The following is a 13212-nucleotide window of genomic DNA, read 5'->3' on the forward strand; positions in this document are numbered from 1 at the left end:
CGGGTCATACGTCACATGCCACAATGCCAGCTCACCACGCATCTTGGATTTACAGTACTTTGATAGATCCTACTAATACTATCTGGACTATTGTAATGAGCAGTAAGCATCAATCGTCTTATTCGGGAGCTTGCCGTCCCCGCCAAGGGCCATTCCGATCGGTACGTGGGTACCTCAGGCAGCTTTGGCAAAGCTGCAGGATATAAGACTAGCCCGCACAGCTTTAAACGTTGCAATGTCGCCGATATCGACGCCGGCTATGGTGTGAGGTGGGCTTGTTTTGTGAGAATTTTTGCCCTTGTTTCCACCAAGAGAGCATGGCATCTGCGGCATCGGCCAGCATCATGATGGGAACATACTTCAAAGCGTAGACATACTGTAATAAACAACCTGATTGTTATCATACATTAAAACAACTTTCTGGGGCCGGTTACTACAGGCTTGTGACAGCAGCGAAACTCTGGCGCCAAAAGTACCCGAGAGTTACTTCATAAGCCGAGCTTAGCCACCAACTCGCGGCCCGGGATCCCATTACCCCAAGTACCGCCCAGGTACAGGGCCCCTTCGGCTGCAATCGGCTATATGAGTCCGGGTATCAGGTCGGACCTTGGTAGCCAATCGTTGGGCAGATAATAGTAACTCGGCGCCGGTCCTTGACGTCGATGATCGCAGCTTTTCTTCCCCGGGCAGCTTTCTTCCCTCTTCGCCCAATTGCTTTGCCTTTTGAAATTGGAGCCGCGAGGAATTCTAAAGCCCAGTGCAGTCAGTTCACCACAATGCCGGCTCCAGCGCCTGTGTCGAGATGCGCCCTGCGCACCACCGCCCGCGCGATTCCCAGATGTCGGCCAGCGAGGTTCCTCGGGCCTGCGGCAGCCGCTCGACGAGCTCCCGTCGTGATGCGGCCGTCAATAGGCATGCCAATTGCGGCCGCCAGATCCTTCAGCACCGCCATGCGACTGCGGAGGGCGGCCGAAGACGAATCCTTCGACCCCTCGACCATTGAGCGCGAGTCGGACCAGGTCGACGTCTGCATCATCGGCGCCGGTCCCGCGGGGCTCAGCGCCGCCATCCGGCTGAAGCAGCTGGCCAACGAGGCGGGCAACGAGGACTTCCGGGTGCTGGTGCTGGAAAAGGCCGGCGAGGTGGGCGCCCACATCCTCTCCGGCGCCGTCATCCAGCCCTCGGCCATCAACGAGCTGATCCCCGACTGGCTCGACAAGGCCAACCCATCGCGGTTCGAGCATGCGACCCCGGCCGGCAAGGACAAGATGCGCTTCCTCACCAAGACGGCCGCGATCCCGATCCCCGCGCCGCCCCAGATGAACAACCACGGAAACTACATTGTCAGCTTGAACCAGTTTGTCAAGTGGCTCGGCGAGCGCGCGGAGGAGGTTGGCGTCGAGCTGTACCCTGGCTTCGCCGCCTCCGAGGTCCTCTACAACACCGATGGATCGGTCAAGGGCGTTGCCACAAACGACCTGGGAATTGGACGAGATGGCAAGCCCAAGGATTCCTTTGAGCGAGGCATGGAGTTCCACGCACGAGTCACAATGTTTGGCGAGGGTTGCCACGGCAGCTTGACCAAGAAGGTGGTTGGCAAATTCGACCTGCGACGAGACAGCCAGCACCAGACCTACGGCTTGGGCGTCAAGGAAGTGTGGGAGATTGACCCTGCCAAGTTCGAAAAGGGCCTCATCGTCCACTCCATGGGCTATCCCCTGCCCAAGGACGTGTATGGCGGCTCCTTCATGTACCACTTTGGCGAGAACCTGGTGAGCTTGGGCTTGGTCGTGTCTCTGGACTACGAGAACCCCTGGCTCTCCCCATACCAGGAGTTCCAGAAGCTGAAGCTGCACCCGCTCTTCAAGGACGTGCTCGAGGGCGGCAAGTGCATCTCTTACGGCGCCCGCGGCCTCGTCGAAGGCGGCTTCCAGAGCATACCCAAGGTTGCCTTCCCCGGCGGCGCGCTGATTGGAGATTCCGCCGGCTTCGTCAACGTGCCCAAGGTCAAGGGCACGCACAACGCCATGAAGTCGGGCATGCTCGCGGCCGAGGCGGCGTGGAACGCCCTCAACGACTCCGGCGAGGGCACCGTCTTCCTCTACGACTACGAGGACGCGCTGCGCAAGTCGTCCATCTGGAAGGAGCTCAAGGAGGTGCGCAACATGCGGCCGTCGTGGCACAACCCGCTCGGCGTCTACGGCGGCGTCGCCTACTCGGGCCTGGAGGCGTACGTCCTCAAGGGCCGCGTCCCGTGGACTTTCAAGCACGGCAAGCCCGACTACGCGTCGACCAAGCCGGCCGATCAGTTCCCCAAGATCGAGTACGAGAAGCCCGACGGCAAGATCACCTTTGACATCCTGACCAGCGTGTCTCGCACGGGCACCAACCACGAGGAGGACCAGCCCGTGCACCTGCAAGTCAAGGACTGGGACGCCCACACGGACACGACGTATCCGACATTCAAGGGCCTGGAGAACCGCTTCTGCCCGGCCGGAGTGTACGAGTACGTCGAGGACGAGTCAAAACCCCACGGCGTGCGGTTCCAGATTAACGCACAAAAGTGAGTCTGCATCCACCCCCCTTTTTGTATCTTCATCTTCTTTTTTGCTTCGAAGTCACTAACAGTGGCGCTTCCAATAACAGCTGCATTCACTGCAAGACGTGCGATATCAAGGCTCCCCACCAGGACATCAACTGGCAAGTTCCGCAGGGAGGAGAAGGGCCCAAGTATTACATGACATGAGAGGCAAGGGGGCGTATTTCACACGATTTTTTTTTTCATTGGGAGGATCTGGCTGATATGATGTATTGATATCAATGTACAATGTATGCATGTCCTGGGAACGGAAAACGCCCAGCAAAAAAAAAGTTTTTTTTTCTTTTTGTTTTTTTATAGGTGCTGGCGGGAGAGGAGTATTAAATGGGGCGGTCGGGCTGAACATTTTCCCCTTTTTGTCGTTTTTTTGTTCGTACATCATAAGAGTCGAGAAATACAGTACGGAGTATATAGGCGGTTATTACGTGTCTCTTAAGCAATCAAATATCAAAAAGCAACAAGAAAGAAACTATAAAGCCTCTCACCGAAAGTTTACACAGATAAAAAGCTAGAGTCCACTTCATCACCGCCTCGGGCCAGCCGCCTTGTTTTTTTTTCCTTCTCTTCTTCCCGCTTGCTTCTTGCATTGGCTCGCAGATGATAGACCAGCCCCAAGTTGAGTAGTGCTGATATGAGAGTGGATGCGGCCGCTGTGGACTTGGACTTTTGCATGTGTCAAACAAACATCGCTCTGCTCCGCATATCGCTAGCGCTCACTGCGGCTGTGTGTGGGTTCAATTCGATTTTTTACAATGGAAGTCTGGGGAACGATTTGGGGGGTCCCCTTGTCTTTCAGCAGGTTTGATATCCATGGGCAGTTATACGTGCAATGGACCATGTTTTTGGTGGTGTCGTTGGGCCTCCCGCATCAAGAATACCTACTGTATTGATAGTATGTATGCTGAGTCAGGGGCTTGCAGGACGGGTCGAGCTACAGAGTACGATGAAAGAAAAAGAAATAAAAAGAAAGGAAAGGAACAGAAAAGAGGTAGCAAGCCACTTGTTTGCTGCATTGTTGTCCCAAAGGGATTGTGTGTGCATTCTTTTGTTGCATTTCAGAGCTGCACAGAGGCCAGAATGCCAAAGGTACCGCTGGCAGTGAAACATGAATTCCTCTTGTTCGTTCCGGTCTGCTGCACCTGTGTCCCAAAGAGGCCCCGACTCGGCTCGACACGGAGCAGGATATACATGTACATGCACAGAGAGAGGTAGCAGCAGTGCTACTTTCGACTATGAGTAACTTCATACAAGCGAGTACGATGCTGGACACGGGAGAGAGCGCAAGGAAGAGAAGAGAAAAAAAAAAGAGGCAGGGAAGAGAGAAGAAGAAGAAGGAAAAAAAAAAAAATCTTTCTCGCTTCCCTAGCTCTCTTAGCATTTCTTCGCCTTTCTTTGTTGCGTGAATTATTGCGTCGTGACGACGACACAGAGAGAAATTGCTTGGACACGCTCAATGCTACACCAACACGGGCCTGGGCAGGCGACAAAGCAAGTTTTTTCTGGATCCAAAGGCGGCCAAAGTGTCCAGTTCTGGCAGCGATGCGGCGCTAGGGACCAAAGTGTAACGTGCTGAGCAGCTGGGGGTCACTGGGTTGGAAAATTGTTAACGGGGTACTTTGGGCCGCGCAGGCATGTAGCAGTGACAACGATCTAAAACTTCCGCGGTTGCGCCGGTGCAACAGGCCTACGGGGGACGGCGCAACCAGACGCTGTCGGGACACGGCCATCAGCTGCAACTCGCTTGCAGTGATGCGCAAGGAAAAAACCAAAAAAAGTGACAAGAGACAGACGATGCAAAATGAGCAAGAGTCGCCAACAGGGCTCCTCATGGGTCTCCTTCTCGTGCATGCGTCGAGAACATTGAAGCCCGCTGTCGCTGTCGCGTCCATTGGGCAGACATCAGACTCATGTTACGGTGACAGAGAGGCGCGTCAAGCGGGCAGCCGAGCTGGTACCCAGTACTTGGCGCCGGAGCCACTCACAAGGCCGCAAACAGCAAGATTGCTGGGTGGATGCGGCTCAAGGCCCATGGTTGGCTCACAGGCAATGACTCACTAACGCCAGGATGCCGCCTTGTGCCATTTTTGCCTCCTCCCAAGCCGGCTTTGCCCACCAGACCAGCGAAAAAAAACTCTGCTGTGTGCGGCCGTACGACGCGACTCGTAATCGCTTCCATCCCAGACCCAGACCCAGACACAGACACAAAGAGAGAGAGAGCACAAATGCCCGCCCTCGTCTGGCTGCCGCCGGACATGAGACGATGCTGAGACGCAGGCTGTTTGTAGCTGTGAGCACATGTCGCTTATCTTGGCCGGCCACGCAACAGGGGCAAAAGGTGCGTGTTTCAAAGCTCGTGTTGTTCCAAGGCAGTAACTTGTTGTGGTGTGGCCGCTGAAAGGACGTGGTTCAGTGGGTGAGGGGGGCGGCGAAGACGCAATTTCAGGGAGTGGTTGGTGGGTAAAGCCCCGAAAAGGGGGGCGAATGGGCGCGACGCGACCAACCCGGGTCCACTGCCAGCCCCGTCCGACTTGCCTGGGGCTGATTGACCGTCGCTCGCCCCAGCAACAGAACTGGCTGGAAACTCGGACACGGAAAACAGAGTCAAGCGAGTTTCCCCGTCACCCCATCGGGACCAGTCCAGTAGTTATTCGCCATCCGAGACGATGTGCGCTGTGTTTTTTTTTGGTCGTGGGAGGGGAGGGCGGCAGTGAGCGGTGCTAGACAGCCAGGCCAGAGAGAAGCCAGAGCGAGGTTGACGGGGCCGAGACGGTTCGCTTTTTTTCATCGTACGCTCTCTGTCGCTTCCGCGGGCGGCAGCGAGCATCGCAGTGCAGCTGCACGCATGGTCGAGTGGCGAAGGGGCCTGCGCTGCCCGGCGACTGCATGCAACACACACAAAACACTGTAGTAAAGACGACGACAAAAGACCAGCAAAAGAAGCTGCACGTCGAGATGCAGGCCGAAGGAAGAAGAAAGAGGAAGAAAGAGTGCAAGTGAAATGAAGCAGTGGTCGGGTTGGAAGAAGTGCATTTGCTGGGCCGCAAAAGCCCTGGCACCAGACACCGTGACCGCCAGCTGCGCCCCCCGGTCCTTCCCTTCGTCACCCCCCGTTATCCTGGTGCCACAGCGCTGGTACCGCGAGGTTCTGCATGATACCGCGATACTTCAGGGGGCCTTGTGAGCCGTGGTGGGCAAAGGAGATAAAAGCACGGCGGCGCGGGCCTGTGATTGGCCGCACCGGGGCCTAGTGCACACGCTAAGCTGAGCTCGGGTCTGCCAGAGGCGACGCCACAGGTGGTGTTGTTGCCTGGGAGCCCTGCCTGGGCCTTCCGGAGCGAGAATTATAAGTACCCAGCCCTTCCCCATCCGCTGTTTCCTCGTTCTTGCGAGGAAGTCCCGACCGGCGGCCCTGCGTACCTCTCACATACGTTCGGCCCTCATTAATATTTCCCCCCCTCCAACGACGTCACGCCCCACCTATCCTCAAAGGCTTCGCTTGCCACACTTTTTTTTCCCACTTACTATCCACGCTCTCTTCTTCATCGGACGTCAACGTTCCTTGAACAGCCTCTCCCTTAATTCTAAAAAAAAAAAAGCGTCAGGAAAATCACGAGCAGAATAAGCGAGTCTGCTCCGTTTAGGTCGCACGGTGTCGACGTCCTGCGACCAGGCAATAACAGAGAACTGGAACACGTTCCTTAACGCCGTCGCTCCCTAATCCCACGGGTGCAATCGATCTCGTTGATCGCCGACGAAGACTTCAAAGCGATACAAAGTACTGCCCGTCATCGTCGCCCTTCGAGTCGTTGCCTCGTTCTGTAGAACGCAATTAAAAAAGAAATAACCTCCAAAAAATTGCTTGAACGTGAAGACGAGACGATCCGAGTCTCGGTTGTTGGACCAACGCTTTTCCCCAAGGCCGACCTTCGTTCTCACCTATTCTACCCAACCTTGCTGTTTGCGCCCGGCATTCGCAAGGACTCCAAAAAAATATCTGCTTGAGCAGCATTCTGTAGGGGAGACATTCACTTGTTCATCTCCCGCAATTAGGTAGGTGGCAGCAACCTCTGTGTTGTGTGTTTTTTTCTTCCTCCCGTTCCCTCATTCACTGCACCGCCCTGCTGTGGCAAAACACAACACGTGTCTGCCAGCTGGCGCTGCAGCAGCCACAGCAACAAAACCGCGACTTCGCCTCCCTTCATCCAACTTCCTCTTCATTTCATCTCGCTTTCAGCCTGTGCAGCGCAGAGCTCTGCTTTTCGTGCCAGCCAGCAGCTACATCATCACTTGCTTTTTCTCTCTTTTCCATCTGTTGGGTTGCCTCGATGCACCATTAGCCTTCAGGATATGCAAGCGGCTAACATCATCTCCTGCATAGACCTGCTCAGTTTGGGGTTGCAGCCTCGCCGCACACTTTCTGATCTCTAGTCTCGATCATGGAGGGCATACAAACGCACCCGGCCAATGCCGCGCAGGCAAAGGCTTTTACCGCTCCTGGCTCGCTGTCGTTCCCCGGTGCCTCTAACGAGCTCACACCACCGTCCACCAACCCCGATGGCAGTCAGCGAATGGCTCCCAACGGTCAGCAGGCTGCAAATGGGAACGGGGTGACTCCTGCAACTCCCGCTGCCACGCCTGCAGCCTCTCAGGGTCCCAGTGGCATCACGCCCACTCTGCAGTATGTATACACTTGAGTGAACTTGGTTCTGCTCCTTGAGACTTATCTCGCAATCAAAGGAACATCGTGGCAACCGTGAATCTCGACTGCCGATTGGACTTGAAGACGATTGCCCTGCACGCACGAAACGCCGAGTACAACCCAAAGGTGAATACATGGCGGCCCACCGAGATTCTCGTGGAGGCATAAGGGTGCTAACAGCCTGTAGCGTTTCGCTGCCGTCATCATGCGTATCCGCGAGCCCAAGACAACAGCCCTTATCTTTGCTTCCGGCAAAATGGTCGTTACTGGTGCCAAGTCGGAGGACGATTCTAAGCTGGCCTCGAGAAAATATGCGCGCATCATCCAAAAGCTTGGCTTCAACGCAAAGTTTACGGATTTCAAGATCCAGAACATTGTCGGCTCATGTGATATCAAATTCCCCATCCGTCTCGAAGGTCTTGCCTCTCGCCATCACAACTTCAGCTCCTACGAGCCTGAACTGTTCCCTGGTCTGATTTACCGTATGATCAAGCCCAAGATTGTGCTGCTCATTTTCGTCTCCGGCAAGATTGTCTTGACGGGTGCCAAAGTGAGAGAGGAGATTTACCAAGCTTTTGAAATGATCTACCCTGTGCTTCAAGGTTTGTCTACCCCTGACTGCATTTTTTTAAGAGTGCATTGCTAACGCACATGCTACAGATTTCCGGAAAGTCTAAGTGCATTTTATGGGAATGGTCAGAGATGTTTCATCTCGTGTACCAGTATCGAATTACTACTCCTTTTAAAAACCGACGTATATGACTAGACCATTACGGTCATGATACCACGACTACTTCATAGGACGTCGTTAGCCCCAAGACGTCGGTAGGCCACAACCGGGTGTCTTGTCGGGCTCCGCCTGTACCATTTGATTTCTGCTTGCATTGCATTGGCGTTGGCAAAGGGGGGAAGGCCAGGAAGAGGTTCTATTGCGTTTTTCTTCTTCTTACGATGGATCTGGTTCACGGCAAAAAAAGAACAAAGACTACCCATCCCGCGACACAACATAGATTGCTCGTGGCCGCCTTCAGACTGCTATGCCAGTCTTTCGCGGCCTTTTTAATGCTTTCGAGGGGGAAAAGGTCAAGTTGAAAGTGGATCGAAAGGAATGTTGCTGGTGAAGTGGGAGAGCAGCCAAGATGTAGTGGCTGATTGGTGCTGTGAGTGAGGCAGTTGGCAGCTCCATGGCATGCGGTTGTGGAGCTGGACAAATTATGAGGACATCTTACGCCCTTTGGGGGACAAGATATGATTAGTTTACGCCCTTTTGGTCCTTGTAACAGGGCGTAGCTGTTACAAAAGTCTAGCCATGACTGGTCTTTTGCAGTTAGCATTATCACAAGAATGCTTGATTCTGTCCTCAACCCGTCGTACATCGCCTGATCTCGCCTGCATTTGTGTGTCGATGTGATTCTACGTAGTTCTCTCTCTCCTCACGGCATGCCGCTTTTTGTGGGGGGCGTTTGTGTGTGTGTGTACGCTCCGTAAGCCGATAGTTGCCCGACCATCGGATGGCCCCTCCCGAAATCGACACCCCTCGTTGAAGTTGGAGCTGTACTCCGTAGATCCTTTCAGTAAGGCAGAGAACCGATAGCATGCGGCAGCCGTAAATGACGAATAAATATCAGTCCACAAGACCATATTTCTGTGCGCATGATATTCGTTTTTGGCCAAGACGATTTTGAGATAACCGGCAGGTTTAAAAATGAGTCCCTCTCCTCAATCCATCCTCATCATCGGCTCGGGAGTGTTTGGCCTCTCTACCGCCTGGGCGCTCACCAAGAGGTCGTCTTTTGATAACACGGTCATCACCATCGTGGACGATGTGCGTGGAGCATCTTTCCCACCAGGAGACTCTGCCAGCGTAGACTCGTCGAGAATCATCCGACCCGACTATGCCGACCCGGATTATGCCGAGTTGGCAGCTTTGGCACAACAGGAGTGGCGCAAGCAAGGCGATGACGAGCTTGGTGGTCAGGAACGGTATACCGAGTCTGGCCTGCTTCTTGCGGCAAATGAGTCGACGGAGCCCAAGACGTCAGGTATGGGCTATACCAAGTCCAGTTGGGAGAACGCAACGCGCATCGCCAATGAGAGCGGGCAGGCCCATAGAATTCGACCTCTGGAAACGCCCGCGGCTTTACAGCGCAGCTTAGGCGTGGACGGCCATCCCGGCGATTGGGGGTATGTCAATGAGCTTTCCGGATGGGCAAATGCCGGCGAGGGCATGAGATGGTTATACAACCGGGTCAAGGCCACAGGCAGGGTCAACTTTGTGGATGGACGAGCGGAGGAACTCATTACTGACGGCAAGAGAGTTGTTGGGGCACGAATGAGCGATTCTGGAGTCCTGACGGCGGAAGTCGTATTTGTTGCAGCAGGCGCATGGACGGGCAGCTTGATTGACCTAAGAGGACGAGTAGAGGCCACAGCCCAGCCTTTGGGCTACATCGACATCTCAGAGGAAGAGTTTGAGGTACTGGCGAAGCAGCCCGTGGCACTGAATCTCAGCACTGGCTTGTTTATCATTCCGCCACAGTCGCGCGTCTTGAAGATTGCGCGACACTGTTTTGGATACCTCAATCCTGTGCTTGTTGAGACAGCACTGGCAGCCTCGCCCTCCGAGGAACGTAAGCCCATTGTGGTGTCGAGACCACTGACACAACGGGATGGGAGCAGGAATGCTACCTCACTGCCGCCAGACGCAGATCAGGCGCTGCGCCAAGCCTTGAGGGACATGTCGCCCGTCAAAGGGCTGGACAGTCGGCCGTGGAAGGAAACGAGATTGTGTTGGTATTCCGACACGAGCGACGGCAACTTCCTGGCGGACTGGCACCCGGGCTGGGAAGGGCTGTTTGTTGCGACAGGTGACAGCGGGCACGCGTATAAGTTCTTGCCCGTCCTTGGAGACAAGCTGGTGGACTGTATGGCAGGGAACGGAGGCAAGCTCGGAGAGAAGTGGAAGTGGAAGAAGGAGGCAGCAGCAGACGCAGGCCGAGAAATTGGTGGAAAGTTCAAGGGGCTGGTGACGATGGACGGGAGCAGGGGAGGGAGTCCAGGGTTGATATTGCAAGAGGAACTATCGGGGAGATGAGGCAAGACATGCCGTCATCTCGTCCGGCATGTCCGGGCTGGTAGCATTTCGTTTCTGATGAGCAGGATCGGATGAGTCTTCTGTGAGTAAAGATTGGTAGATACTTGGCGCAGGCAGTGATATGAAAAAATGTTGAAGTTGGGAAAATAATAATTTGTGCTCTTTTAATTTTTGTGAATGGTTGTGGTTTACGGGCTTTGCTCTTTCCTATCAACAAAGGCAGAAATATGACACTATCGGGACTGATGCTGTTAACGATGAGACCGTAACTGATAAATGCATATGCTTCGATGCTTGGTCGATGGCGCTATGCCTTTTGTGTTGCTACTGCTAAGCTCAAGCTCAACTCAACCGAAAGACATCCCCATATCATGGCCTAGCAATTTTCTAGTTTCCTCCGACCTCTCGCAATCTCTACGCGCCATGTCATCCTCCAAAGACCCCGCCGATCCACCTCGGTTGGAATCTAAATTCCAAAAACCCGCCAAGCAATCCGTGTTCGAGAAGCAAAAGGCCGAGGCTGAAGCCAAGCGTAAGCGCGAGGCTGCAGAAACCGCCGCCGTATACGAAGACTTTATCAAGAGCTTCGATCACGACGACGATGACGATACAGGGCACGGCGCGTCGGCGCAGCGGAATCAGCGGTTTGGGTTTGGCAACCTTGGTGGCCCTCCGCCCTCGGGTCCCAGCGGCGCATCGCGGCGGCACTTTGGCACGTCGTCGGGGATGAAGAGCGGGCCAGGGAGCTTGGGGATGCCGCCTATGCCGTTTGGAAAGAAACGATCCTTCAATGACTTTTCTAAAGAATCAGAGGGCAGAGCAACGTTGAAATTCGAGGACAAGAGCGATGATGAAGAGATGGTGGACCGCGCCGAGGAGAAGGCTATAGCGAGGCCGACTCTACGGCTGTCCAACCTTCCCCCAGGAATATCTCCCGCTACGATCAAATCGCTGTTACCTACGAACCTGACGGTCGAGAATGTCAAAATCCAACCTCCAGCCGGGCCTGGAGGGTCTGAGAGGAAATGCACGGTTGCCATCGTGACCTTGTCCAAGGAGACTCCTGCAACAGATATGGATGCTGCAGTAAGCTCGTTGCAGAACCGATATATGGGCTACGGCTATTATCTATCCCTGCATCGCCATCTCTCCTCTGCCGTGAGCAACGCCACGCTATCAGGACTGGGTTCTTCGGGTTCCTCATCTCAACCCTTTGGGGCAAAGCCAGTAGACCAAGAGTCTGGAGCTGGGCATAACGATCATTCACGCCATGGATTTCACCGGGGATTTGCCCCACCGTCTTCATACTCCAGCGGACAAGGGGGTGTAAACCGGACTGGCCTGTTATATGTGCCCGTCAAGCCTCCTCAGGATATTCGAATGATTAGGCTAATCAACAAGGTGATTGAAGATGTCCTTGAACACGGCCCCGAATTTGAGGCTCTACTCATGTCCCGTGCATCAGTTCAGAGAGAAGAAAGATGGGCTTGGCTATGGGATGCAAGGAGCCAGGGTGGCGTTTGGTATCGATGGACGCTTTGGGGAGTGATTACTGGTTCACATTTACAGCAGAAAAAGGGCAAATATGTCCCGCTCTTTGACGGAGGCCATGCGTGGAAAACACCAGAAAAGGGTCTTCGCTTCGAATACACCACTAGGCTAGATGAGTTCGTTTCAGACGGGGAGTATGACTCTTCAGAGGATGAAGACTTTGACGGAGACGCAAACCGTGACGGCGGCCCGGCCGGCGAAGAGGAGAAGACGTTTCTCAATCCACTGGAAAAGGCCAAGCTAGTTCATCTTTTATCCCGCCTACCCACCACGATAGCAAAGGTTCGTAAGGGAGATATTGCGCGAGTAACGGCCTTTGCCATTACCCATGTTAGCCGTGGTGCCGACGAAGTTGTCGACTTGATCGTCTCTAACGTTGAGCGACCTTTATCATTGGCGGTCACCAACCAAGATACGAAGAAAGAAGGCAGAGGAGAGCAACAAACAGCGGGCACCGAAGAAGGCACCGCTGCTGCAAGCGAAAACACAGACGCGAGCGCGGCCACCTTGGTTGGCCTCTATGTGGTCAGCGATATCCTATCGTCATCCTCTACTAGCAGTGTGCGCCATGCATGGCGCTATCGACAACTTCTCGAGACAGCCATGCGCTCCAGGAAGGTGTTTGAACGTCTCGGCATGATGGCTGAAAAATTGGGCTGGGGTCGACTACGTGCGGAGAAATGGAAGCGAAGCGTTACCCTTGTGCTAAACCTATGGGAAGGATGGTGCGTCTTTCCGGTAGAAAGCCATGCACTATTTGTGAGCGCATTCGAAAATCCACCGACGCTCAAGGCGCAAGGAAAGGTTGACGACTCCATCAAGAAGGGGAAATGGAAGGTCGTTGAAGCCAACCAGACCGCCCCCACGACGTCCGAGCCTGTCATCACTGGTGATGCTGAGGTAACGGCGCAGCAGCAGCAAGTGGAAGAAGTGGAGGAGGAGCAGGCAGTAGGCGAGCCTATCGAAGAAGATGACGTTGATGGTGAACCTCTTGCGGACGAAGACCTAGATGGAGAACCGATTGAGGATGACGACGACGACGTAATCGGAGAACCTATGGATGAAGACGACGATGAAGACATGGCTGATGCTGGTAAAAGTCACCAGGCTGAACAACCTGGCGGTGGTGATGTAAAGGCTACGGATACGACAAATGATGCGGAGGCAGATCCTCAAGAGGAGTCGCACTCTGGCGGTCGAGGCCAGCCCAGAAGACGAATGCGAGCGGCCGATATGTTTGCTGATTCGGACAATTCGGACGGGAACTAG

The 13212-nt window shown here is 54.4% G+C and overlaps 4 protein-coding genes across 4 annotated transcripts; all 4 read left to right on the forward strand.

Annotated features, from left to right (window-relative positions):
* Window positions 1-776: 776 nt before the first annotated feature.
* Triagg1_4093 (uncharacterized protein) lies at window positions 777-2567 on the forward strand (the record flags this gene model as incomplete). The annotated part of the gene is made up of 1 exon (XM_062898458.1): window positions 777-2567. The coding sequence occupies one exon, from the start codon at window positions 777-779 to the stop codon at window positions 2565-2567; it is 1791 nt and encodes a 596-aa protein (XP_062757113.1).
* A 4468-nt stretch (window positions 2568-7035) lies between these two features.
* Window positions 7036-7975, forward strand: Triagg1_4094 (uncharacterized protein; the record flags this gene model as incomplete). The annotated part of the gene is made up of 4 exons (XM_062898459.1): window positions 7036-7277; window positions 7337-7424; window positions 7486-7900; window positions 7959-7975. 4 exons carry the CDS (start codon window positions 7036-7038, stop codon window positions 7973-7975), a joined length of 762 nt encoding a protein of 253 aa, XP_062757114.1.
* A 1028-nt stretch (window positions 7976-9003) lies between these two features.
* Triagg1_4095 (uncharacterized protein) lies at window positions 9004-10392 on the forward strand (the record flags this gene model as incomplete). The annotated part of the gene is made up of 1 exon (XM_062898460.1): window positions 9004-10392. One exon carries the CDS (start codon window positions 9004-9006, stop codon window positions 10390-10392), a length of 1389 nt encoding a protein of 462 aa, XP_062757115.1.
* A 423-nt stretch (window positions 10393-10815) lies between these two features.
* Window positions 10816-13212, forward strand: Triagg1_4096 (uncharacterized protein; the record flags this gene model as incomplete). Its single annotated transcript, XM_062898461.1, has 1 exon — window positions 10816-13212. One exon carries the CDS (start codon window positions 10816-10818, stop codon window positions 13210-13212), a length of 2397 nt encoding a protein of 798 aa, XP_062757116.1.

The sequence above is a fragment of the Trichoderma aggressivum genome, assembly GCF_033847375.1.
Source record: "Trichoderma aggressivum f. europaeum strain CBS 100526 chromosome Unknown scaffold_012, whole genome shotgun sequence".
In the NCBI taxonomy this organism is placed as follows: Eukaryota; Fungi; Ascomycota; class Sordariomycetes; order Hypocreales; family Hypocreaceae; genus Trichoderma; species Trichoderma aggressivum.